The sequence below is a fragment of the Platichthys flesus genome, chromosome 15 (genome assembly GCF_949316205.1).
Source record: "Platichthys flesus chromosome 15, fPlaFle2.1, whole genome shotgun sequence".
Lineage (NCBI taxonomy): Eukaryota > Metazoa > Chordata > Actinopteri > Pleuronectiformes > Pleuronectidae > Platichthys > Platichthys flesus.
Genome location: NC_084959.1, coordinates 19,670,800 through 19,695,094, shown reverse-complemented (window position 1 = coordinate 19,695,094; position 24,295 = coordinate 19,670,800). Strand labels below are relative to the sequence as shown.

Genomic DNA, 24,295 nt, shown 5'->3' with positions numbered 1-24,295 from the left:
ACACACACACACACACACACACACACACACACACACAAACACACACACACACAGACACACACACTCCTGCTGGAATCAGACAATTAATATAAACAGCAGGCAGGAGGAAGTCGATGGAACTCGTTTGGTGCAAGAGCCGAGCAGCAGCAGAAAAAATGGTTGAAGTGGAATGAGAGGAGAGAAAGAGTGACAGAGAGAGGAAGAGGGGAGGGAGGAGAGTGGAATAGAGGGAGGGATGGAGGGAGGGTTTAGTGCCAAATAAGCTGCCCCCTCTTCTCCCACATCTCAGTCTGTGAGCACTGGAGCAGAGCCCGAGCTCCGGCGTGCATTCCGGACATGTACACCTGTAAGCTCTATTCATGCATTCATTCATTGAGGGACGCAGCACTCACATGTGGGTGGCAGACACACCATTGAGACGTTGACGGCAGCAGAGAGCATTTTACGTGTGTGATGAGATCAGACTGAGCTCGGAGGCAGAGGCAGCAGAGGAAGAGGAGGAGGAGGAGGAGGAGGAGGCGACGTGCACAGTCTACATCACAATTAAGGTCTGAACCTTTTCCTCTTCTTTCTGTCAGCACATTGGAAGATTCAGGAGAGACAGACATGACACATACTCTGCCTGACTGTTTTTTGCTTTGCTGGGTTTAACATCATACTGTAGTGCACGTTGACTAAAACTCAAGGTACAGCAGGGATGAGTTTATCCAACCAGCTGTCTGTGGCTCAACTACAAAGAACTTTGATGCTGATTTATAGAAAGCTAGAATCGTTGGTTTTTCCGATATGTTTAGCATCTTTTTAAGCATGAAATCTGGTCTTGTTTGTGAAATGCCTTTGTTCTCTGTCATTCTTGGCTCTGCTGAGCACTATATATGAACATGAAACATTGAATTAGACTTTGGACGATCTTGAAGATTCTGTCTGGCAGCTTGATACCAACTTGCCACATAAAAACATCTTACTACCGAGTGAAGAATGGAATAAACATAATTGTTATCATAGCAGGAAGTGTATTCGTAGAATTAAAATGTTTGCTTTTTGTCCTAGGTCAGGTTTTTCTTCAATTTAAAGTTTACTATACATTTGTTTCAATAACAACTGACTATTTGTTGACTATTTGCACAGCCTACTCCGACAAATGCTTTACATCAGTAATTCTATTCACAACATGTTCAGTGTTGGTTTAATGTTATGTTTCCCTTCACTTAAGCTCAGTATTTCTTAATATATATATTAATTGACAATATTTGCACACACTTGAGCTCTGCACAATATGTTTGGATTTTAATTGGGCTATCTATCTATCTATCTATCTATCTATCTATCTATCTATCTATCTATCTATCTATCTATCTATCTATCTATCTATCTATCCATCTATCCATCCATCAATCTCAGACAACAAAGCGCTAAACAATGTTGTGTCAGTGGTATTTATACAATCGCAACACTACTGAAATATTTACAAAACATCATTTTCGGACTTTAAGAGCAACATTCCTTCAACTGCTGATCCAATTCTCTTTTAATGCTCTATAAGTCTCACTTTTCACTTGCATACGGAGTATACTACACTCAAACCTCCCAAAGAGTGTACAAGTGAGTCAGTAGAGCTAGATGTTTTCCATACAAAGCACGGCGTAAACTGTGGGGAGCCACAAAAAAACAAATTGTCTGTTCAGCATCTGTGCGGAGTCACCTCAGTGTTTGTCAGATATATAATATTTGATTGCCACAGGAGTATATCATGGCTAAATTATATTTGATAGATTGTTAAGTCTAAAAGAGCTATTTGGTAATATGTTGCTCATCAGTGGTCGCTTTTGAATAGTTTGATCTAGAAGGAAAACCTGTCGGGAGTTAATCAGAAGAGAATTTCATGGAGAATTTGAAATCCTTCCCAAACATTTTGATTCCGCATCAGTTCCTATGGAAACCAAATCAAATGCATCAGAAGCTCAGAAGGAGGTTCAAGAGAAAATCATTACACTTTGGACCAGCCCGGCGCTCTTGCCATTTTTTTGATCTGCATACTGTGCTGTGCACAGTATGTTCCTAAAAAGTGCCTTTGATTCAGATTGTTTGAGGTTGTTTTCCCCACTTGAAAGCTGGTTAGGATCAGAGGCGAGCTCTCAGTTTAAGCGGAAGGAAAAGCTGTGTGAGCGGATCAATACACAGAGCGCGTCCTCGCTCCACCATCATGAGCAGAAAAAAAGAGTAGTAAAGATTACACTGCATCAATCAGCATCGTACAATGCAGGAGGCTGAGTGCTCTGAAGTCAACATCAACTCTGCCACAGATAGAAACCTGGCATCGTTTGGAAGCGCTGCCGGGCCTGTTTTAGTTTGAAAACTCCAGGCTGCATTTTAGTCTGGATGGGCAGAAACTGAGAATTTTGGAAAAGAGGACAAACGCTTGCTGATTGGGTCTTTTGGCTCAAGTGGTCGTCGGGCTTATATCAAGTGACTCCCTTCCAGGAGAAAACAACCTGCATTGATCTCTGTAACCTTGGTGTAAGATAATCAAGTACAAGCGGTGCTGGAATAGAATGGAATAGACAGTGAGTGAGTGTAACATTGCCTCTGTCCATTTCGATTTATATTAATGGATGATGAGATGATCGCTGGACGCAAATTTCCAAATGCAGTTTTTGGATTCAAGTGTTTTCAAAATTCCGAAACTTAATGAAATGATACAATAATATATAACAATTTCTCCATTGACAATCATTGTATCATGTACTGCATTCTGGAACACTAAGCTTCCCTAAGTCCACACAAGTAAGCTAATGATGCATCTTCAATGAAAGAAGGACACACAGAAAGCTTCTGAAAGATGAAAATTATAAATAAATATATATAAATATTTAACCAGGTTGTGAAGTTTGCATTTGTGGAACTGATTTACATGTGTTCCACTTGCTTGGTGTTGGTGTGTGACTTTGACTAGACATGTGTGAGTACTCAAATTTACAAATCATTGTACTCTTTATGTATCTTTATTTTCAGTTGTAGATCATTTGTAGATCAGAATATAATATTTTATGACTTAGTTCTCAGGGATGCTCCTCAGTTCCTCTCAGGAAGTTCCCACAACCGTCTCATCCAAAGTAACCTACTTAATGCAAACTGGAAAACGACTGAATCACAAACAGTAGATGCAACAGTGAACTGGCAGTGAAGTGGTTGTAGACTTCCTTTAATGATGTGTTTTCACTTTCCTATGTCCTGTAAGGAAATTGGCATTATTTTAGTTGTTAAGGCCTCTAGTGGTGTGGATCTATTTTTGGTCAGCCTCATCGTCGATTGGTCCACTACATTGCTCTGAACTACATGAGGGCCATCACCTCGATTGTAATCCTAATGTTTTTAATTTTAGTTTAGTTCCACTGTGAAGTTCACATTCATGTTTTTGAGTGAATGTCTCATGAACTAGCGCCATCGTCAAGTGGCTTTTATCCAATTAGTTAAACATCTATATTGTATAGAGTCATAAAACACAATCTGGCACATTTCTGGTTGAAAAAAGCTGATTGGCTCATCATGGTTTATGTGGTTACACATGTTCAGGGTGATGAGGCCAACTGTTAGACCTGTTGAAATCTGCAGTTCGTTACGCACCATGTAAATTTGCACATATCATCATAGAATATAAGCATGCCAGTACATTACTGTGACTGAGAATGGACTTTTCTCTTTGTTTGTTGGCCCTGTGATACACTATGGACTTGTCCAGGGAGTACCTCACCTCTTGCCCAGTGTCAGCTGGGATTTGCAGTGTTTTGTATCACTTGTGGTCTTTGGCTGTTCCACCTGCTGACACTGGAATGAAGGGCGTTGCAATAGACAGGTCTAGATGAGATCAAAGCATGTTTGACCTTCTATTGATTTGCAGATGAAAGTAATGACTTGCTCTTGGTTGAATGTGTCAAATGAACATAGCAGGATTCTAAAACTTTAGTCTACTGACAACTCTGAGTTGAAAATAGCCCAAATGCCTTTTATTTCATTCATAGATCTTAGATTCAGAGGCAAAAATCATTAGATGACAAATCATGGCACCGCCATTATATTTATAGAAATGAGACCCGGAATAGAGCCCTGTGGGACCCCACAGAAGGGGATCATGAGAGGAGGAAACGTTGCCAAGGTCTACTTGACAATTTGGCTCATATGGAGAAATAATGTGATTCGGTCTCTGATACACTTACATGCGCTCACTCATGTTTGTACAGTTATCTTAGTGAGGACACTCATTGGCATAATGCATTCCTTAGCTTCTTACCCTAACCCTAACCATCCAAACTCAATGCCTAACCCTATCCCTTAACCTAACCTAAACCTAATTCTAACCCTAACCCTAAAACCAACTCTTAACCCCCAAGCAGTCCATTAAAGGGGGGTCACAAAGTGAGGACCTCACTTTCCCAAAATGTCCAAACTCTGTAGGTTGTAGACTTAAACTGGTCCTCACAAAGATAGCTGAACAAGAGAAAACACAGACATACACAAACACACACACACACACAAACACACACACACACACACACACACACACACACAGTAGACATGTGCTTGATAGGAATGGACAAACATATCCAATCTTGCAAGAACAACAACAAAATGATTGCTGAGTATGAGTGCCCTGACCTTGTCCTGCTTCCTCCATCAGTATCATTAGCTGACTGACAGAGAAGGAGCAGCAGTGTGGGTCTCCTCAACTAAATGAGACATTGTGTTGACGACTGGACTACTCAAATGTCACTGCACTATTTTTAAAGTGTTCCTGTGTTGGGAGAGACTTTTTCAACAGCTGAGAATATGTGTTGTGTGTGTTTTTTCAATAAGGATGGTTCAGAATATGATTGTATAATGTTTGATGGTAAAGCCCAGCCATTCACTTCATCCCTGATTGTGGTTGCTTGCTTTGTTGTATATGTGGCTGCGATTATGTTTATCATTTTTATCACGATTATATTGTCATTTGTTTTTATTTGTGTTTGATGATAAAATCGGTTTCCGGTTGCATCTGTACTTTATGTGAATCAGATGCATTGTTTTCTTTTTTACTTAAGCTCAAGGTCTCTCAAAAATGAAGTGAACATCTCCTATTTGTGAATATTGCCACATGTCTTCCAAATGTAGAGGCAAAAATATTCCCTGACTTCAAGGCAAAATGAGAAGCGGCTCCATTAGCTGTAACTACTTACACAGAATTTCTGTTTCTTGCTTTGATCATGAGAATAATTGGATTAAACTAATTACATGCCCAGCAGAATATTACACTTGTGCTCAGCAATCGTGTATACACTCTGATTTCTGATGGAACTGATTGTCATTCGCCTCTGGCTGCTGATTTAAATTCTATCATAAGAATGCAATGGGTACAACATGGCCGTATAAGCATCTCAACATAATTATTGGTTTGATTATGGTCATATTTAGTGAATTGATACCGGGATGAGACCTGCATTTTGATGAATGTTGATCTCCTCAAGGGAAACAAGCACATCATTATTTACTCCATCAACAAATCCAGTATGCAAAATAACAAGAACATGGGAAGAGACTGATCAATTATTCTGCAAGTGTTAAAGTCCAAGTGCATGCAATAATTCGATTATAGTGTGCCTATAACCAAATCCAGAGAAGGAGAATGTGCTCAGGTGTACTGGTTCGTTTTTTTAGCTCCCGAGCAGTTTTCATAGTTAGATTTTAGTTTGACATAAAGTTCAAAGCTTTTAAGTGTATTCAATTAGTCTCTGGTGTTTAAGAGTTTCAGTTGAGCGCACAAGATGGAAAATGGTGAAACAATCAATGATAAAGTCTAAATTTAACATTAAGATTACTTGGACAATGAAAGTAGATTTTATTGTGGAGAGATTGGACTCCTCATGCATGAAGGGAGAGGGTAGTTCAACGTGACATTGTTTTGACTTCACACCGATTTTCAGTAGTTTACAAGTAAAAGAACTTTATGAGTTTACCGACCATCACACCAAGACTGAATATTCATGGCTTACTATGGGTAGTGGCTCATTCAGAAACAAGTACAATATATAAAATAGCTTTGTACCATTGTCATTTCAGAAAGTAATTGAGCTGTTATCTGTAAGGTCTTTTCAAAATCAATCTAGGCAGAGTTCAAAATGTGCTTGCCAAAGAGATTTTTTGTATCTTTTGACTTGTATGTGTCAGTGTCCAGCTGATGAAGAGGCTGGTTGGCATTTGAAGATGAGGAGGCTGACAGTCAGCACGATCCCCGCTCTCACGTTGCTTCTGTTCCCACATGAAACGTCTGCTCTCAGTTTTCTCCTCTGCAGTTGGACCTTTTCTTCTACACTTGGATTTATTTAATGCAGCAATAATGTTGGCAGGTGAAGTGTTGCCCCATCTTTTTATATACAGTCTATGTGTCCCTCCCTCGTTATGGGTGTATGTCTCTAAAGCCGTTTTTAGACATGACCTGCGATATATAGTTTTTATCCGTAGTTTTCTTTTCACACTTGCACAACGCAACAGGAGGTTCTCTGCGCAGACGCGTTCACAACAGCAACAAATCCCCACATTATTCAGGCGAGAGGTGGAGCTGCAGGGTGCAGCAGGCAGCAACAGGAAGTTATTTATTACTTCTGCTGCAAAGATCACCTGATTTTATTCACAGCACTTTGACAACGACGTTGGCTCTCGTTTTTGTTGTTGTTGAAGTTTGCATCTAACTTGTGATCCCCCACTTGCTCACGGCAAGACTTTCTTCTGACCTTATGCTAGGGAGCAAGTCAGAGAAAGTATACAGATAATCCGGAAGCACTCCCTCGGACAATTGCATTCACACATACACCTCCTCCGGAGAATCCCTGGAGTTCAGTGCATGTCTAAAAGCTGCTTTAATGTAGAAAAAGAAGCAAAACACATCCACAAATCCTAGAACAGACGTTTGTGTGCACAAAAGCAGGGAGAGCAGGATGAGAAGAGCTCAAGTTAAGCCAATGCATATAAGGGCACAGTTTAAGCTCAAGCAAATCTAAGCACAAGCAGGGGCTATTTGAGTGTGAACATTAGAATATATGAATAGGAAAATAACTTTGCTCTGGAACTGAAAAAACATGAATTAACGGATACAAATCTGATGCCAAATACTCGACAGCAATCAATTCAATCTCTGTTAATAAATGTGCTTGCTTATATTCTCGACCTTCATTTAGATTTTTTCCTGGTCTGTATATTTAACAGATTTATTCTGGAACCAAGGCTATGTAAGTTTCCCTGAAAGCAGCCACTGACTGTGATGGAAGAATCTATGCATTTAAACGACCGTTTAGCATTTATATAAAAATACTAAACCATTGCAACAGCGCTGCAAATGGAGGAGTGTGTAGTTTGCTAACTTTAGCTGAGATTAGCAACAATTCGCTCCTGGTCACACCACAATGGCTTGAGCTGTCGAACCCCTGAGTGGACTGAGATGAGCAGGGGTGTGTTGCATGCTTATCATTATAACCTTTCCTTTATTAGAAGAAAATGTCTTATTACTTGAACAAGTCTATATTCGTTCTTTAAGTTGTTGTTTTCGACTTCATAAGAAATCCAGCCCCTGTGGTATTTAGTGGCCAAAGATGTTTATCATAGTTCCAAAGTTATGTTTTTTCTAATCAAGCCATATGCTCACAAGATGATCGTATTTACCAATGCAAAGTGGACTGTAGGTGAGAACTTTTTCCATGTGGGAGCTGTGAAATGCTTTGTTGGCAGAGCGCTATCTAGTACTCATTAACACATTCACTGAAATGACTTCACACAGTCTGTACTTGTGAAAATCTTCACAGTAGTAAGCTGTAGTTTCATATGCCAATATATTACATTACAGTTCTGACACAGCTTGATTAGAAAACAACACTAAAACTACTAACCTCATGTTAACTCACTGATGTACTTACTGCCCGCCAGATAGGCTTCATTCCTCTTACCACTGAAGAGACGATCCAGTTTAACCCTTACCTTTATTGAGGCAAGAGTTTCAGCCTCTGTGACTGCATTGAAATTAATCAATGATTATATATATTTAATGCTCTAAATACAGATGCAACTGATGCAACCTTCAATTTGAATCGTTTTACATCACCAGTATGACAATATTGTTCACCTGTAGGTAAGACATTCTGTTTAAAGCAAAAGGTCCCTTACTGATAATGTTTAAATCATCTTGTAAAGGATGGTCCGACTGGAAGGTTTCCTTTGCTGAAGGAGGTGAGTTAGGAAGCATTGAAGCTCCTTTCCTTTAGAGAATTCAAACAGCTCATGTTATTGCGGCCGCTGAACTACTTCCAGGTCATTTCACTCAGTTAGGAAGATTCAAAGGCAAAATGGACTTTCAGAATGCAGCCAAGCTTACATGTTCTTCGTCTTCTTCTTTTTTAGTTTTTGCAACCCAACCCTAGTACCGGGCCAACTGGACTGGAAAGTGTTGAATAACGAAATGTGCGTAGTCTAGAGTCAGCTTGGTCACACATTTTTTGGCTGCACGCGAGCGGGTGGATGGCAACATTTACAAAACGAGGACCCAAGCAGACTGGCCCATGCAGAAACTAAACTGTACACCTTAACAAAATTATGCAGCATCTGTCATCTTATGGTCTTAATACCATTTACCAGACTCAAAGCAAACACTCACATGTGCACAAGATGTAACCAGTAAATTAAAATACAACTAAAGTGAGAGAAATGACACCAGCGGAGATAGAGCTGTTGCAGTGAAGACACAAATTATCATAAGACACATTTCACCTGAAAATCCACAGTGCTTTCCTGACATTCACTTTAAAGCCGCCAGATACAGGAACTATAAATTGAATTAGAATTTGAATGATTAGCATCTTAATATCACACCTCTGCTTCTGCATGTCACACCTTTGAAACAACATCATTAATCACCCATCTGTCAAACGCTGAAAGACATTTCTCTGAGCCTCAGCACATAAACAGATGCACACAGAATATTGATAGATTGACAAAGGTGATAAAATGGCCGCAATGTGTGAGGACCAGGGGAAATACCAGAGGATGATGTCAAAGCCTTTCGTACAGGGGGCACCAGAAAATACAAATGTGTCCCAAAACCTCTGTTTCATCTCAAAAAGTCTCTTGCAGCATGTGTGAGCAACATGAAGCGTTCAGTAAGTCAGGTGAGGACAGGGCAGCATACTGACACATTGGTTAGAGATTATTCCTGTTTGGAGAAACTGGAGCTGAGAGCAATTCTTCTTCTGCTATCCGTCTATTTACAAGCACACGTCATTTCAAATAGCACTGCAGATAATAAAGCAGCTAAGACTCTCGGCCATGAAAGGCTGTTTACATTATTCTGCTGCCTATTAACATATGCATGGATAAACAGCAGATAATAGATTTTCTGGAGGGAAATGAGGCCGATGCAGGTGCATACATATCCAGAGAGTATTTTTAATTTCTAGGAAATGTTCTAGATGAGTGATATGAATTATTCAGTACTGAGATAATAATAACTCAGACGTAAGAAAGACGTAAAATAGGAAAATGGAGATTGGGCTGGTTCATATGTGAGAGCGAGTGGAAATCATTTTAAGGATTAATGTTGTTCACTTCAATCTGTTGCCTGATGCCTTTAAAAAGAGGCAGAATGCATTGATGTCATGGTGGGATGTGTGATTCATTTTTGAATTAGACTTGATTTGTTGATTGCTGTGGGGGCAGAGCAGCTCAAGAATAATATACAAACATACCTATTACCATAATAGTATAGCTGTTCATTTGAAAACTGCACATTTCAACCAGTGACGTCTGCACAGCAGCCCATTGGATTCTCTTCATGGTGGGTTTTCAAATCAGTATTTTCCTAAAATATCATCAGACCCAATTTTGAAAACAGGCGATGCATCACTTTGAGAAGCTGTTGACTGAATATCCATTAAAACATGTAAAATATGTTATTTATCACATTATAAAAAAACAATATGAGCCTTTCCTGAATCAACAATATACTATTTACCTTGAATGAGTTGAACTAAAATTGTAAACTGACTCACTTTCCCCCACACTGCTCAGTAACAGCAGGACATCACTATGTCTCAACCCAAGACTGATTAGAACATTATCAGGTCATAGTTTATTCCTCGATTGCTCTGTTCTCAAAGCACTGGTTCCTTATTCAAACACCAGTAATAACAATGCCGAATAAGTTATCAGTTATCCTGTCAAATGTTTTGACAATAATGATATACAACAAGCTATGGTATTTTGTTATAACAAGAAATGTTTATTTGTGCTATGTGATTTTTGAAGGTTATACATCATAATAACGGGAAAATGTCTTGTTTTAATAGCCTATAGCAGATTTTATGCAATAATACTGATTCATTTTTTATTTTTCTGGTGCGGCCACAATGGGATTTAAGTGATGAGATATTCCTAGATGTTTCAACCGCTGCCTTTCAGTTGGTGTATCGTGTATAGACGCTTAGTCTGAGTTTAGATCTGTAAATCAGAAGCTGACATGAATATCTTTTACCACATGCTGGAAAGATATGAGGTGAACACAGTGTTACATCTTTGATCTTAATGTGAAGAGCTTTCATTAGATGCTTGATAAGATTCACCATTTAGTCCATTTCCTAATGTCAGAGTGCCATTACACTGGTCAACAAATAAACAGTTCTCGGACTAATACAGAGTCTAGATGTGATCTTATCTAACACAGTTTCATCTGTTATATGCAGTGGCGTTCACGGCCACTGCTTTTCACCATCCAGCACCCTCCTTACGTGGTGACATTGTTGTTCTGCATTTCACTGCTTCCTCTGCTAGCTCTAACAACGTCTTCTGATCACGGCAAATTTTTACCCCAGACCCATTATTATACTTTTCAAGCATAGGGGTCCATTCAGGATGTAGTCCTTTCATATGCTTTTCAGGAAATGAAAGCAAATTGAATAGAAATGCTCTTACAGTATGACTGGTGGACCATGTGACTCAGTGTTTATGCGTCAGATAAACAACCCTCTCGTTATGCATGGCTTTCTCAATTTCTCACATCCTGCTTCATCCCCGAGCAAGAATTCCATTTGTGGGGCTGTGACATTTTTTATGTGATTTATTCTATTGTCCTTAGTCCTCCGGCCATGGCTGCCCCTCCGCCTGTCCCCTTGCCACCAGCTTTGACAATCCCAGCCTTTGTTTTTGCAATGAGAAGCAGCATTCTTCCAGAGGGATGACCTCCTCTGTCTCTACAGGGGCTGGCACTGAGGACACAACCCGACCCAAGGATTGGATAGCACCCACCGGATGCAGTGAACAAAATCCGGTCGTCATCCCAACTCCGCAGCGCGTACGTTCACCAACCGAGTTCTCCTTCACTAGGAGGACTTGATGGATGCCTGTGTTCATCCCAACTGACACACTGAGGCTCAGCAACATTATCAGCACCAACATCATTAACACAGCACAACAGCATCAGACTGACGGGGGAAGTGGATCAACGTTGATTTATGTGAGTAACATTTGATTATTTTTACTGTAATGAATTTAATTAACATTCTAATTGAATTAGTTAAATTGAGAGTCAGTGCTCATTGATATTAAGATTGTTTTTATAAAATAAACTTTTCTGTGACCCAAAAAGCACAAATACATTTTGAGGAGCACCTGCAGGAGAGAGGCAGACATGAGAGGTACTGAACTGAAAAACTATTTCAGAGAGATCTCATCCTTAAAATCCCTGCTGAATATTAAAACTCTGGAAGAGCAGCAACATCTTGCACCATCTGCAAGGGACTGTGTCAACATATATAAGAGTCTTATGGAAACAGAAACATGAACACATCAGACATTACCTGCAACCGTCATAAACAATCACATGCAAAGGTCACAGTAGGTGTTTATGTTAATGCTAACAGCTGCCAGGATAAACAGTTCTCCAAAGTTCATCATAAGCTTCCTGTGCAGTAAATTTAGTTGCAGCCATAAATCCTATTTCTAGCTTTGACAGGACTAAAATATATTGCAAACGTAATTTATTCAAAAGCAATGACTTTATGTGCTTCTTTAATGATAAAGTTGTAATTATTTGAAACAAAATTCATCATCTCCTTGAAGCTAATGTATATTGAAGCAGAGAAATCTCAGGAGCAGCTGAGAATCCTGTCATTTATATCGATGGTTTCTCTCACATCAGCCTTGATCTGTTAACTTTAATTATCTCGTCTTCTAAACCAGCCACTTATCTCTGTGATGGCAGATTTTATATTTAGATATGTATAAATGAAAGAAATGACAAGTATATAATTATGATAGATTTTCTGTTATTAAGACTGCAAACATGTGGGGGTCAGTTTAGGAGACTCAGATGTGTATTCGTTGGAGATTCCTCTGTGCCTCTACTGAGACAAAATGTTTTCACACCTAGAGTCTTTTAGGGGTCAATCCAGCAGAGACGGGGGTCTAAGAGAAACTGGGAGTCTAAGCAGATGCCTGATGCCATTGTATTGTGAAACTTTCAAAAGGGCGCTCATTCAGATTGAAGGTGACCAAATGTAAGCCTGATTACAACAAAGCAGAGAGCTGATTGGATGAACATTCTGCATCTCTGTGAGGAGGGCTCTGACTTGTATAAAAGCAATGTGTTTTCATTGTTCCAAGCGCTTGCTCGGATCTTTCAGTGGTACAAGCAAGTTGCCCCCAGCCGCAGCTGGGTAAGAATTAAACAACGAGAATTGATAATTGTCTGCTGTGAAATGTATTAAATATTCCAATACATCTCGTAGACCTTATTGCAACAAAGCCATTCAAAGGAATTGTGCCCTTTATAAATAATACTTGACTCAGTACAATAAATCATCATTATCATCAGGTTATGTATTACAATAGTTGTAATTAAAGCTATAAATCAAAAAACTCATCCTGAGTTTTAGCCGACTATAGACCAACTTCCACTTTCTCTCTAAAATCCTTGAGAACGTTGTTGCTTAGCAGCTGCGTGACTTTCTCCAGAATAATCATATAACTGTATAACATATAATGTGTGTAATGTATCCATATGTTATTATTTTGTTAATGTGCTCTGCTACATGCTTAATCTATCGTGCCTCTGTCTGTCCTGAGAAAGGGATCCCACACTTGTGACTCTCAGATTTGTCTATATTTTGTCTCTCATTAAAACAATTTTTTGGGGGTAGTTTTTCTCACTCTAGTCAAAGGGCAGAGGATGTCACACCTTGTGTAGTCCTGTGAGGTGGGATTGGGATTGGGATTTGTGAAAATATGATTATTTTTTGATTGATTGATTGATTGATTGATTGATTAGGTTTTTAGTTGATTAGTTTATTAATTTGTTTGTTTGTTTGTTTGTTTGTTTTTTGTGTTTTTTGTTTGTTTGTTTGATTGTCTGTCTGTCTGTCTGTCTGTCTGTCTGTCTGTCTGTCTGTCTGTCTGTCTGTCTGTCTGTCTGTCTGTCTGTCTGTCTGTCTGTCTGTCCGCCAGCCTGGATAACTGTTCTTTGTAATGAGGATTTGCACTGGACACAGTGTGACAACAAGGGATTGGAGGTTGATCACAAAGAAGAAGAATGAAGAGGTGTAGTCATTAGTGTTGAATGCCTGGCTAAATGTAACTGTATTTACAATCCACATCACAGGCCTCACCTATCTTTTGTTCTGCGCAGTGTTCTCCAGGCTTATTGCTCTTTAAGTGGAGCATCTTTCATCAGCCTGCCCTCGGTTTGGATCTGCCTCATAGCCCCCAGCAGCCCCTGCCATTTGACTGTCATTAGCACTAACAACATTAGAATGGATCTCCCAGCTGAGACTGGATTAAAAAAGACACGTATCTGCAAGGTTTGATGTCAAGAGAGACCTAAGTAAGGATCTTTCAATGTTTTTAAGTGTCAAGTGAGGCTGGCAGCACTTTCCACCAATCCTCCCTCCATCCTGCCTCTGTGATCCAGGTCTGTCATCACTGAGCAGTGGCTGGGAATCATTAGATTTGTAATGTATACACCTGAGTTTTTTTCCAGCATTACAGCAAGATCCACATGTCTCTCCGGCTGTATTCACTCATACAGTACACCGCCTGTGATGTACTGACCTACAGATGTGTTTATTTATAGCTGCTTGGTTATTTATTATGTCTGTGGCTGTTGAAATACAGAACAAACAGAATGACACACTGTGTGCCAGAGATGCCAGCTTCGACAAGCACAATCACAGCATTGTAGCCAAGTAGACAGAAGTTCACTGTGCAGTCACAGTCAAATAATGATGCACAGTAATTATGCAGAGGTCAGTTCTGTGTGGTTTCCCTCTGGGCAAACAGGTTGTTGATTGTTGTTCTCATCATTAGACGCCTGTCTTTACTTGTGCCTTGTCAGCTGATTGGATTACATAAAAAAAAAACACCTCTAAAGATAAATAGAGCTACTGTATTTTCATGTGTGACTGTTTTAAAATATATTTCCCTTTCCCATTTATCCTTGAGGAATGAAAATGGAAAGATAAGCGATAGTGATGGTGTTACCATCTTGCGTTATGCATTTTTGCTTGAAACACTATAACAGTTAAACAGATGGGAACTGCAGATTTACACGTATATCCCCTATAAAACACAGGGAATGTGAACCAGTGTTACCTTAACAGCTTCTCCCTACAGAAGTTAATCTGGAGAAGGTGACAACATCAGACTGTCACTGGCCCCCATTGCTTTGGCAAATGTAATGCTTGTGGACGTGTTCAATAAGCTCCAGCTATAAAGTTTTAACAAACCAAATAATTGGTGTTTAGAAAGCAATGACACAATACATCATATGAAATTCAATGTTGCAGAATAGTAACCAGACATATGTCATCATTATTATTTTTCTCCATAAATACTATAAACAATTTAATATCATCATGATATAAACTGTTTTATAATGAGAGTTTTTAATTGGCATAGATTTCAGGGTTTTTCATATCAACAGCCACTAAAACCAGATTTTAACATTTTTAACAGGCTGAGTTGTTTGTTTTAAACTAATGTTTCATTGATCTTTTACGACACGTGCTGTTCTATTCCAACAAACATCATCTCATGTGGTATCGGTAGAGCAGCAGAGATATCGATAATCAGCCAGACCAAACTATCTTCAAAGAACAATAGAGATGAGACAAAACGGCTGTTTAAAATGAGGCTACTCATACTGCTCATTTAAAACTTTACACGTAACATAAACAACTATCATAAACTCATGACGCTGCAGTCATTGTAATTGGAAGTGATCTCAGCTAAGACCACAAACATTGTGAGGGTGATGATAAACTTGGCAACATTTTAACCACATGAATAAGAGCATTGTTTTTTAAAAGAAGCCATGAAATTAGGGCAACAGCAGCTGAAGACCAGATCAATCGCTGTCTGGCAATCCATAATGGGACTGGGACATAATCGAATTCCAAACTCATGAGTAATATATTCTTTTCATAATGTGTCATTTAAAAAAAATGTATCAGCTTGAGTAGCTTTAAATTGTGTGTTCTAGTCATTTTGTTTGACTGAATCTCTCTTTTTCAGGGACCTATTATTTGTTGGCTGCCACTGCTGTAAAAACATCAGTTAATAATGTGGAAGCTGTTGCACATTGCTTGCTGGGATATGAACGCTGGTTGGTTGGTTGGGGGGTTGGTTGGTTGGCTGGTTGGTTGGTTGGTTAGTTGGTTAGTTGGTTAGTTGGTTAGTTGCTGTCTTTATATGAACAACAGAATGAAACAGATTTGCTGGTGAAGAACAATATGTGGAGTAGAGTGTTTTAACTATCAGCATTTGTACATATCATACTGGCATCGACTGTAAATCTAAACGATCAGCCAGTTTGATGCGTTGGGACGTTGGGTATATTGAAAAACATGTTGAAGCGACTGGATGTTAGTGTGTACAGAGTCACTGGTGCCCACCGGATATTCAGGCAGCCAGACGTGACCAACTGTAACAATCAGATCCAGTCAGAAAGTTCACTGCGTTTGATTGACAGGGAGAGTGGTGCTTCACTGCAGCACATCTGTTAGGACGACAGACTACGTATTCTGTTTTTCCTCATTAATTAATTCAACCAAGAAGGTTTTGTCTGTGTCCACTTTATCTGTTCTTCCTCTGTCTGTTAGTTTGCAGGAGTTCTGACTGGACAAATGGAGATTAGTGGAAAGAAACCAGTGATTACTGTTCAAGGCCAGGAGAACTTTCCAATTTGCTGAGAACTCTTGATTTGTAAAATGTAGTTAGACTTTGTTTTGACTCCAGACTATCGACAGCCAGTGGACGGAGGTATTGAGTTTTCTGATTGTCCATCCATTCATGGAACAGAAGGGGATTCCTTCAAATTGTCAACTGACTCAAAGATCAACTGATTAGATTTCTCTGTCAGTGTCAATGTCCATTTTATTTATTTGGACATTTAAAGACAACTTGGTTGACCAAAGCAAAGGACAAAACAACAAAATGACAGTAAAAAACGTAAAACATTAAGGTCCAAGTAATACAAATAAAATACAGTCATAAATGTCAAATAAAGTGTTTACCCAACATCTCAGCGACATTTGATGGAATTTCTTAAAATCTATTACAAATGGTCACTTAACTAATGTGAGGTTTACTTTCGTAGTTAAAGGTCAAAGGTCAAGGTAACCTTTTTGTCAACATGATATCTCAAAAAGGTCCATATTTTAACCAGTCATAAGTTGGATTAAATGATTGTGTTTTCTCTATTCAGATTGATCCAACATTATCAATAGATCATTAAAACTTCAGCTTTCATGTTTTTTTGTCATTTGATTTTTCTACCATACCTGCCATGACCTCTCTGTCATAAATTGCCATAATTCTTGAACACATTGTGCAAGTATAACCACATTTATATGATAAATACTCATATCAACTCAATCACTGCAGCTAAATTTGGTGGCATTTTGCCTGTAGCTCATACGTACTTGTACGGTGCAATATTCAATGGATTTAGTTATTTTCCAAAAATCTGCTTGCGACATTATGATTCTTTCTATAGTGATACACACAGCGTTGTTCAATTAGACTGTGTATTCACTTTATGCTGCCTCGCCTGCGGTTTGTGGTGTTTGCTCTTTTTTATCGTCTGGTCTCATATTTGTTTATTCTGCGGTTGCTTGCAGTCACAATGCTAATTCACCTTAAAATGGTGATGCAAAACGTTGAAGAGGTGAAGAACGCGATGTGCATGGATAATTAGCTTGTCTTCACCAATGCCATGCTGTTTAAACGTGACCCTATTAAACCCATCATGATGTGTTAATTATCCCGCACAACCTTTGATCTCAGACTGAGCTTGATCCTTTTTAATCAGGGATTAATTAGGTCTATAGACTTGTGATTAACCAGCAGAGGATCTGGAAAGAAGCACACTGAGTGGTTGGAGCCTGTGTAGTTGTGATCACAGATGACTGCGGTGTGAAGACTGAGGACTGAACGGCATGTTGAGCAAATGGAGAGTCAGTAACCTGAGAAGGGATATGCACGTACATGTACATTTTATAACAAGTCTGCATTTCTTTGTAAAGAACAATCCAGAAAAACAAATATACAGAATAGATATCAGCTGAATCTGGTAATTTTTTTTAGTGTAATTTCTTTTTCTTGTTCTTCCCTGCACCCTTCATTAAAGATCAAGCATCTGTATCCCTCGTTTCAATTACTGATTTAGAAATGATAGAAAGGGTTAAATTGATTCAGATATAAAGCCTCAGTCATGGGAAAGCCTTCACCAAAGTGCATTTATTTATTTCTGACATTTCAGTTGACTGCATCAGTTTATCACCACTTTGCATAAATCCCATTTATTTCCCCATCAACAAACGTCTTGTTTTTGACATAAGTTAGTGTGATTTCATATTTTTTTTATGCAGCTTTAAATCAGTCCTTTTTCAGTTGTGTGTTTGTGTTAAAAATATCCTCAGAGGATGACACATGAGGACAGTGTGCATGTCTCGTTCAGTTTAAGATAGTGTGTGAACTGGTCCAGAGCAGTACCACATATATTACCACAATATGTGACCCAGTGTTGTAATTACTAAATCTGCACAGAGGGCTCTTCATAATCAACAGAAACACATTATAGATTTTTTTGGTTGTCACATTTTTGACACCTTTTTTTGAAGCAACTGATCAGTTGTCAGTTTGACGGTAGTATTATGGCTTAAGGTCGTCATGGGCTGAAGAATGCCTGAACATACCGAAACATAATGACTTTTGTAATGAATCACATCAGAACCCCACAAACTTGTAAATTTTTTTGCTTCCACATTGAATGTAAAATATTCATCATATATATAGACCGTAAATACTGTAAGTCTCGTGACATGCGGTTATACTTTCATCAGCATACAAACTTTACTTCTAACTATGCATATATAGCACATACCATTGATATTAATATTGATAATATACTTGACTATATACTTATAACAGTCTATACATAGCATATATATGGATACATTTATTTCGATATCTGTTATACTAATGCAGAAATACACTATGCATCCTTGTGCAATCATCCTGTGCCACTGCACTTTAGTCAAGTATGTTTTTCTACATAATATTCTTCCCTCTGTAGTGAAAGGTTTATATTATGCACATATTCTCTATCTTATTTTGTGTCTACCTCTACCCTGAGATACATGACATGCTGTCTAATGGATTCTCTTCTTTCACATGTGTTCTCTCTGCAGGGAGAATCGAAGGGAAGGTGTCTTCAACAAAGTATCTTACCCTGGAAGAACCATGTCTGCTGGGTATAAATTTAGGTAAGATGGAATGCAAAAAGACTGCATTTATACATATTCCTCTAGTGTTTTATCCAAAACTTCTGTACTTTCTGTAACTAAGGAGGGCACACACATGCACACACACACACACACACACACACATGCACACACACACACACACACACACACACACACACACACACACACACACACACACAATCACTCAGGTTTGTGCAGCTGTCCTTATTAGGACTTTGCACTGACTTCCATATAAAAAAAATTCATGCATAACCACAATACACATTTTACCCCTAACCTTCACCATGATGTCAGAAATGATGTATTGTCTCATTAGGACCAGGCTTTGGACCCTGTGAGGTCTACTTGCTGTGACAGGTTCAGTGTTGGTGCTGAAGTGGTTAAGAGGTAGCAAAAAAAAATACACACACAAACACACACCAGGCTGGTTTGACCATTGGGATAAATTTGCTGAAGGACACTTAAACCTGTTGAAGACATGCTGGAGGAGGAACTAGCCAATTTGCCTCCTGAGCCACAGTGACTCTTGTATATTGTGCCGTAAAAACCAAGCAAGTCGCTGACGAAGACCTGATGAGAATCGCCTGTAGCCAACTGTAGCAGCTGACATGGTAAAGACATATAAAGTTATTTCCACTGCACTTACTCCATTAATGCAACAACGAGGCACTGGTATACTCACCACTCTGCTGCTCTGACTGTCTCTCTTATTCCCAAAAATGTTTTTTCGTCTTCTACTTAATATCCATCATCTCTTCTTTGGTGTACCTGGGTTTATAATCTACTGTCAGAAATGTTTTTATATTTTTATATTTGGTACACTACTGCACTGATGGAGTCCACGCTGTGGAAATGAACTGAATTCCACAGCTTTACTTGGTGATCTTGTTGGAGTTTGCATCAACAGAGGAAGATTTAGAAATAAAGCTCTGACCATCTGTGGGTAAATAAAGCTCAGTATAGAATAGATGGAAGTCCTCCAAGTAGCAGGCTATACTTGAATCTATAGAAACCTATGTCTTTGTCAATGCTTTCAACCCCCTGCCTTCTTCCAATCATGAGTTCAAATGTTCTGTGTTGTTCACAAGCACGCTTTCAAATGAGACAAAAAAGAAAAGCTCAGAGCACTTTCTGACCTATTTTCTGTTTGGAAGCAGCTCCATCAGGCGGAGAGTGCTTCTGGACAAAATGCCTCCTCCCTTGTTGTATGAGCCTTGCAGCTACAGCATGTTGCTGTTCGTAGAGGGCCACCATGCAGGGAGTTGAACATACTATTCACGTTATTTGAAAATACAATTAACAAGCTCATTCACAGGCTGAAGGTATATACTAAAACCATGTTCCATTTAAAGATTAAGCTCTATAAGGAGTCTTGTGCAGACATTATTTTGTCACCGTGTATCTCTCTATCTGAGAGCAACACAACATCTATTTGACATCAGTCAAAACATGGAGAAGCAGCTTTTACTCACTATGCAGCAAAGCACTGGAACCAACTCCCTGAAGGTCTCCGTAATGTTCCATTAATTGCTATTCTTAAAACCAGGTTTAAAACTTTTTTATTCCCAAGTTCCTTTAGCTAAACAATTTTACAAGGTCATGACCATCATTGGATTTTAACTCAATTATTTGATAAAGTTCTGTGTATGGGAATTGTAGGATTTTTTTCCTTCAATTTAAAAAATATAATGTTTATTCAACTCTTAAACATTGTTTTAAACTGTGCTGTCTGATTCAAAGTGTTTGTATTTTTCCTTGTACAGCACCTTGAATCTACCTCGGTGTATGGTATGATATAGAGATGATGAAGAAAATTCCTAAAAACGCATTCATTTAATTTATTTAACTGAGAAAATAATGACAAATATAAAAGAAAACCATTGAAGGAAAAACATATACATGAAATACAGAAAATTGTGTCCAGCAGTATTTAAAACGTGTTTCTTGAAGATATTTTGCTGGCTTGTTCTCTTCTGTTAAATGTGAAGCTGCAGCAGCTCATTTCACGGCTCTCCTCCTTGTGATAATGCAGCATGTCATGTGTTCATGTCTCACAGGTCCTGACATGACTCAGGTCTGACCCTGGAGATGCCGAAGAGACGAGACATTGTCGCCATTGTGTTGATTGTGTTGCCTTGGACTCTGCTCATTACTGTTTGGCACCAGAGCAACATGACTCCTCTGCTCGCCTCCCGAAACGGTGAGAGTAAAATTGACTAAGAGTTTTTTCCATCAATATTCCTCATGGCTTCAGGATGCAACCAGAGGCCTGTCTGTTACCTGCAGCATAAGCATATGTTCTTACATGAGGGGAAAATGCTATATTGCGATGGAATGCCATGCAGCCATATGTAACGAGGGTTAATTCTTGCATATGATGTTTGTTGTCCTAATAGATGACAGACGAGACGGCCACTCCAACTCTAGGAATACTTTTGCTGTCAAGGAGTCCTGCTCCCTGCAGAACCGGGACATCGTGGAGGTGGTGCGCACCGAGTACGTCTACAGTCGTCCTCCACCCTGGTCCGACTTCCTGCCCACGATCCACGTCATCACTCCCACTTACAGCCGGCCGGTGCAGAAGGCCGAGCTGACACGCTTAGCCAACACCTTGCTCCACGTGCCCAACCTGCACTGGATCCTGGTGGAGGACTCTCAGCGGAGGACCCCTCTGGTCAGCAGTCTCCTCGGGGAGACCGGGCTGAACTACACCCACATCAACGTGGAAACGCCCAGGAACTACAAGGTACGTGGGGACACGAGGGACCCCCGAATACCACGTGGCACCATACAGAGGAACCTGGCCCTGCGATGGCTCCGGGAGACCTTCAGCAGAAATAACAGCGTGTCTGGGATCGTCTACTTTGCAGACGATGACAACACGTACAGTCTGGAGCTGTTTGATGAGGTGAGGAGATGATAATAGCTTTATTCATAAATAAACATGGTTTACAAATGACTTTGACAGACAACTGCTTGAGTGTTTCTTCCTCCTTTTCCTTTCTTCCTACTTGTTGTGTGCTTAAGGTAAATCTACATTTATGGAGCTTAAAAAGACTTACATGGGTGACTTGTATCTCTGTCTGTGTTTCTCACTGACAGATGCGTACCACCCGTAAGGTGTCGGTGTGGCCCGTGGCTTTCGTGGGCGGCCTCCGGTACGAGTCCCCTAAAGTGAACTCTTTGGGCAAGGTTTACGGCTGGAAGACTGTTTTCGACCCTCACAGGCCCTTCGCCATCGACATGGCCGGGTTTGCGGTGAACCTGCGCCTCATTCTGTCCAAACCTCAGGCTTATTTCAAGTTACGCGGGGTGAAGGGAGGATACCAGGAGAGCAGTTTATTAAAGGAGCTGGTGACTCTCGGCGACTTGGAGCCTAAAGCAGCCAACTGCACTAAAGTAAGAGAAGGAGTCTCTGTGTGTGTGTGTGTAACCCCTGTGATCCGGCAAAAAAACAAGTTGCATGAGTAAATGCTGGTTGTGTAAGGAAGACTTCTCTTGATGTACCTGGCTGTCATAACAAGTTGTTCTTAAAGTCAGTAAACTGTCAGCTTACAGCCAACCCTGCATCTTTACAGCTCACATTCTGCCTCTAGGTATTATTTTAGCACTGCACAGCCTTTCAAACCAAAATTTCTGTCTTAGTACCTCATCACACGACTGAATTTCTGTTCCATCCTCATCTTCCTACCCACAGATATTAGTATGGCACACACGGACAGAGAAGCCTGTGCTGGTAAATGAGGGCAAGAAAGGATTTACAGACTCTAACGTGGAGATATGACATACTTCATCTCACGCAGGTAAAAACTGAGATTTTGACATGCAAATCACAGCCTTTCCTGACTCCAGTGATTATTTTCGGGGGATTGTTCGAAGGAGAGCACACATGTGCCTCGTGAGATATGGACCTTACTTCAAACAGATGCCTGACCTTGTATGAAATGTCAAAGTTCTTTCTCTGCCACACCATCACTTTGGTTCTGATTGAAATGTCTCAGTAGGATGTAATTTTTCCTGTAATCAAATAGAATCAGAGTTGAATATTGGAACAGCTATTGGATGGATTTTGATCGTGTTCATATCTAATTGAGTTTGTGTTGATTTTAGAGGAGTAAAGGTCCCTGGTTCAACTTTACCTACATCCAAGGTGCATGGAGGAGGGAAAAAAGTCTGAACATGTTAAAATGTCAGCAACACTGAAGTGTATGGAACAACTTCATTGACAGGCCGAGGTGTTTTGCCTCGGGGCCTTCCTCACAATCCCAGAACGTACCTGATTGTAGTTATCACCTGACTTTGTCTCTGGCATCATTACAATTACAATTCTAATGTCTTGACAACTGTTGGATGATTGCAATGTAACATGGCAGTCCATGTCTCCTATTGGGATCAATTCTTATATTTTCATTGATTCTTTGACCCATCAGGTCAACATTTGTATAATGTCCAATAGTATTATGATTTATGATCAAGTTTTAGATTGACTGTAGTTTCTGTTTTTTAGCAGATAACCACATGTTAGCATGTTTATCAAATGTGGTAAATAATTATACCTGTTTATTATTATTATTATTATTAGTACTAGTATTAGTACGGCCATTATTAGTTAAAATACTGTGCAAATAATGATATATCCATTAAATTTGAGTTAAATTTATTTAAAATAGTCTCTTGTGGATATTAATTGTCCTTGCTTTGTGTTCAGGAACTTGTTGTAATCAAGACTCAGGGTTGACATGACTTACAATTTCTGTAAGTCACACTTACAATTTGTAATTAAGTTAACTCCAATATGAAATGAAGGGACCATGTTCTTTGTTTATACTGATTAAATGTAAACTTGTTGTTTCAGGGGACTCCACAGAGCTCAGAGGAGCCAGAGTCGAAAATATTATCACAGCACAGTAGCTGTTCTTCAGTGCAGCCTAGAAATGGAGGAAACACCCATCCACCCCGGGAGGCAGCACAAAGCCATGTGCGTGTGCCGACCAGAGCATCAAAGCACATCTGCACAAAAACAAGCCTGCCTGTTCTGTGTCTGGAGCACAGGCCGATGTGAGACCCCGGTTGTACTTGCCAGAAGGAGCCCGGCGAGGTCTGCGAGGACAAAGGATGTTACGTGATATAAACTTCAAGAAGAAGAGGCCAAACAAGCAATAAAGAGCCCTCTCAGCACAGACATCACCAGCCAACCCTCCAATCAGGATCAAATAGGACCCTTTTGTTCCGAGGCACGCTGGCTGTCAGGCACAGGGCTGCACGGAGGAATAAAAGGGTTCCTTGTGATAAGTGAGACAGACTGCACTGGGGGATCTGAGCCCTCCCCGTCTGTACTGTACAACACTGAGCTTTTTAGATAGCACCCTGGACACAGCACTAATGAGAACTGGTACTCCTCAACACACATTAAACATGCTCAACTGCACATTATTAGCACACAGACACACATGCACTCAAAACAC

General features: G+C 39.8%; 1 protein-coding gene across 1 annotated transcript; it reads left to right on the top strand.

Moving 5' to 3' along the window:
* Positions 1-338: 338 nt before the first annotated feature.
* Positions 339-24,198, top strand: b3gat1b (beta-1,3-glucuronyltransferase 1 (glucuronosyltransferase P) b). The gene is made up of 8 exons (XM_062407080.1): positions 339-548; positions 11,268-11,524; positions 18,756-18,830; positions 20,888-21,030; positions 21,227-21,738; positions 21,933-22,229; positions 22,528-22,633; positions 23,686-24,198. Exons 4-7 carry the CDS (start codon positions 20,919-20,921, stop codon positions 22,612-22,614), a joined length of 1,008 nt encoding a protein of 335 aa, XP_062263064.1. The 5' UTR covers positions 339-548; positions 11,268-11,524; positions 18,756-18,830; positions 20,888-20,918; the 3' UTR covers positions 22,615-22,633; positions 23,686-24,198.
* Positions 24,199-24,295: the final 97 nt, after the last annotated feature.

Coding starts and splice junctions, on each gene's coding strand:
- b3gat1b (XM_062407080.1), top strand. CDS start 20,919: ATGCCGAAGAGACGAGACATTGTCGCCATTGTGTTGATTGTGTTGCCT. Junction 21,739..21,932: donor GTCTGGAGCTGTTTGATGAG/GTGAGGAGATGA, acceptor TCTCACTGACAG/ATGCGTACCACCCGTAAGGT. Junction 22,230..22,527: donor AAGCAGCCAACTGCACTAAA/GTAAGAGAAGGA, acceptor TCCTACCCACAG/ATATTAGTATGGCACACACG.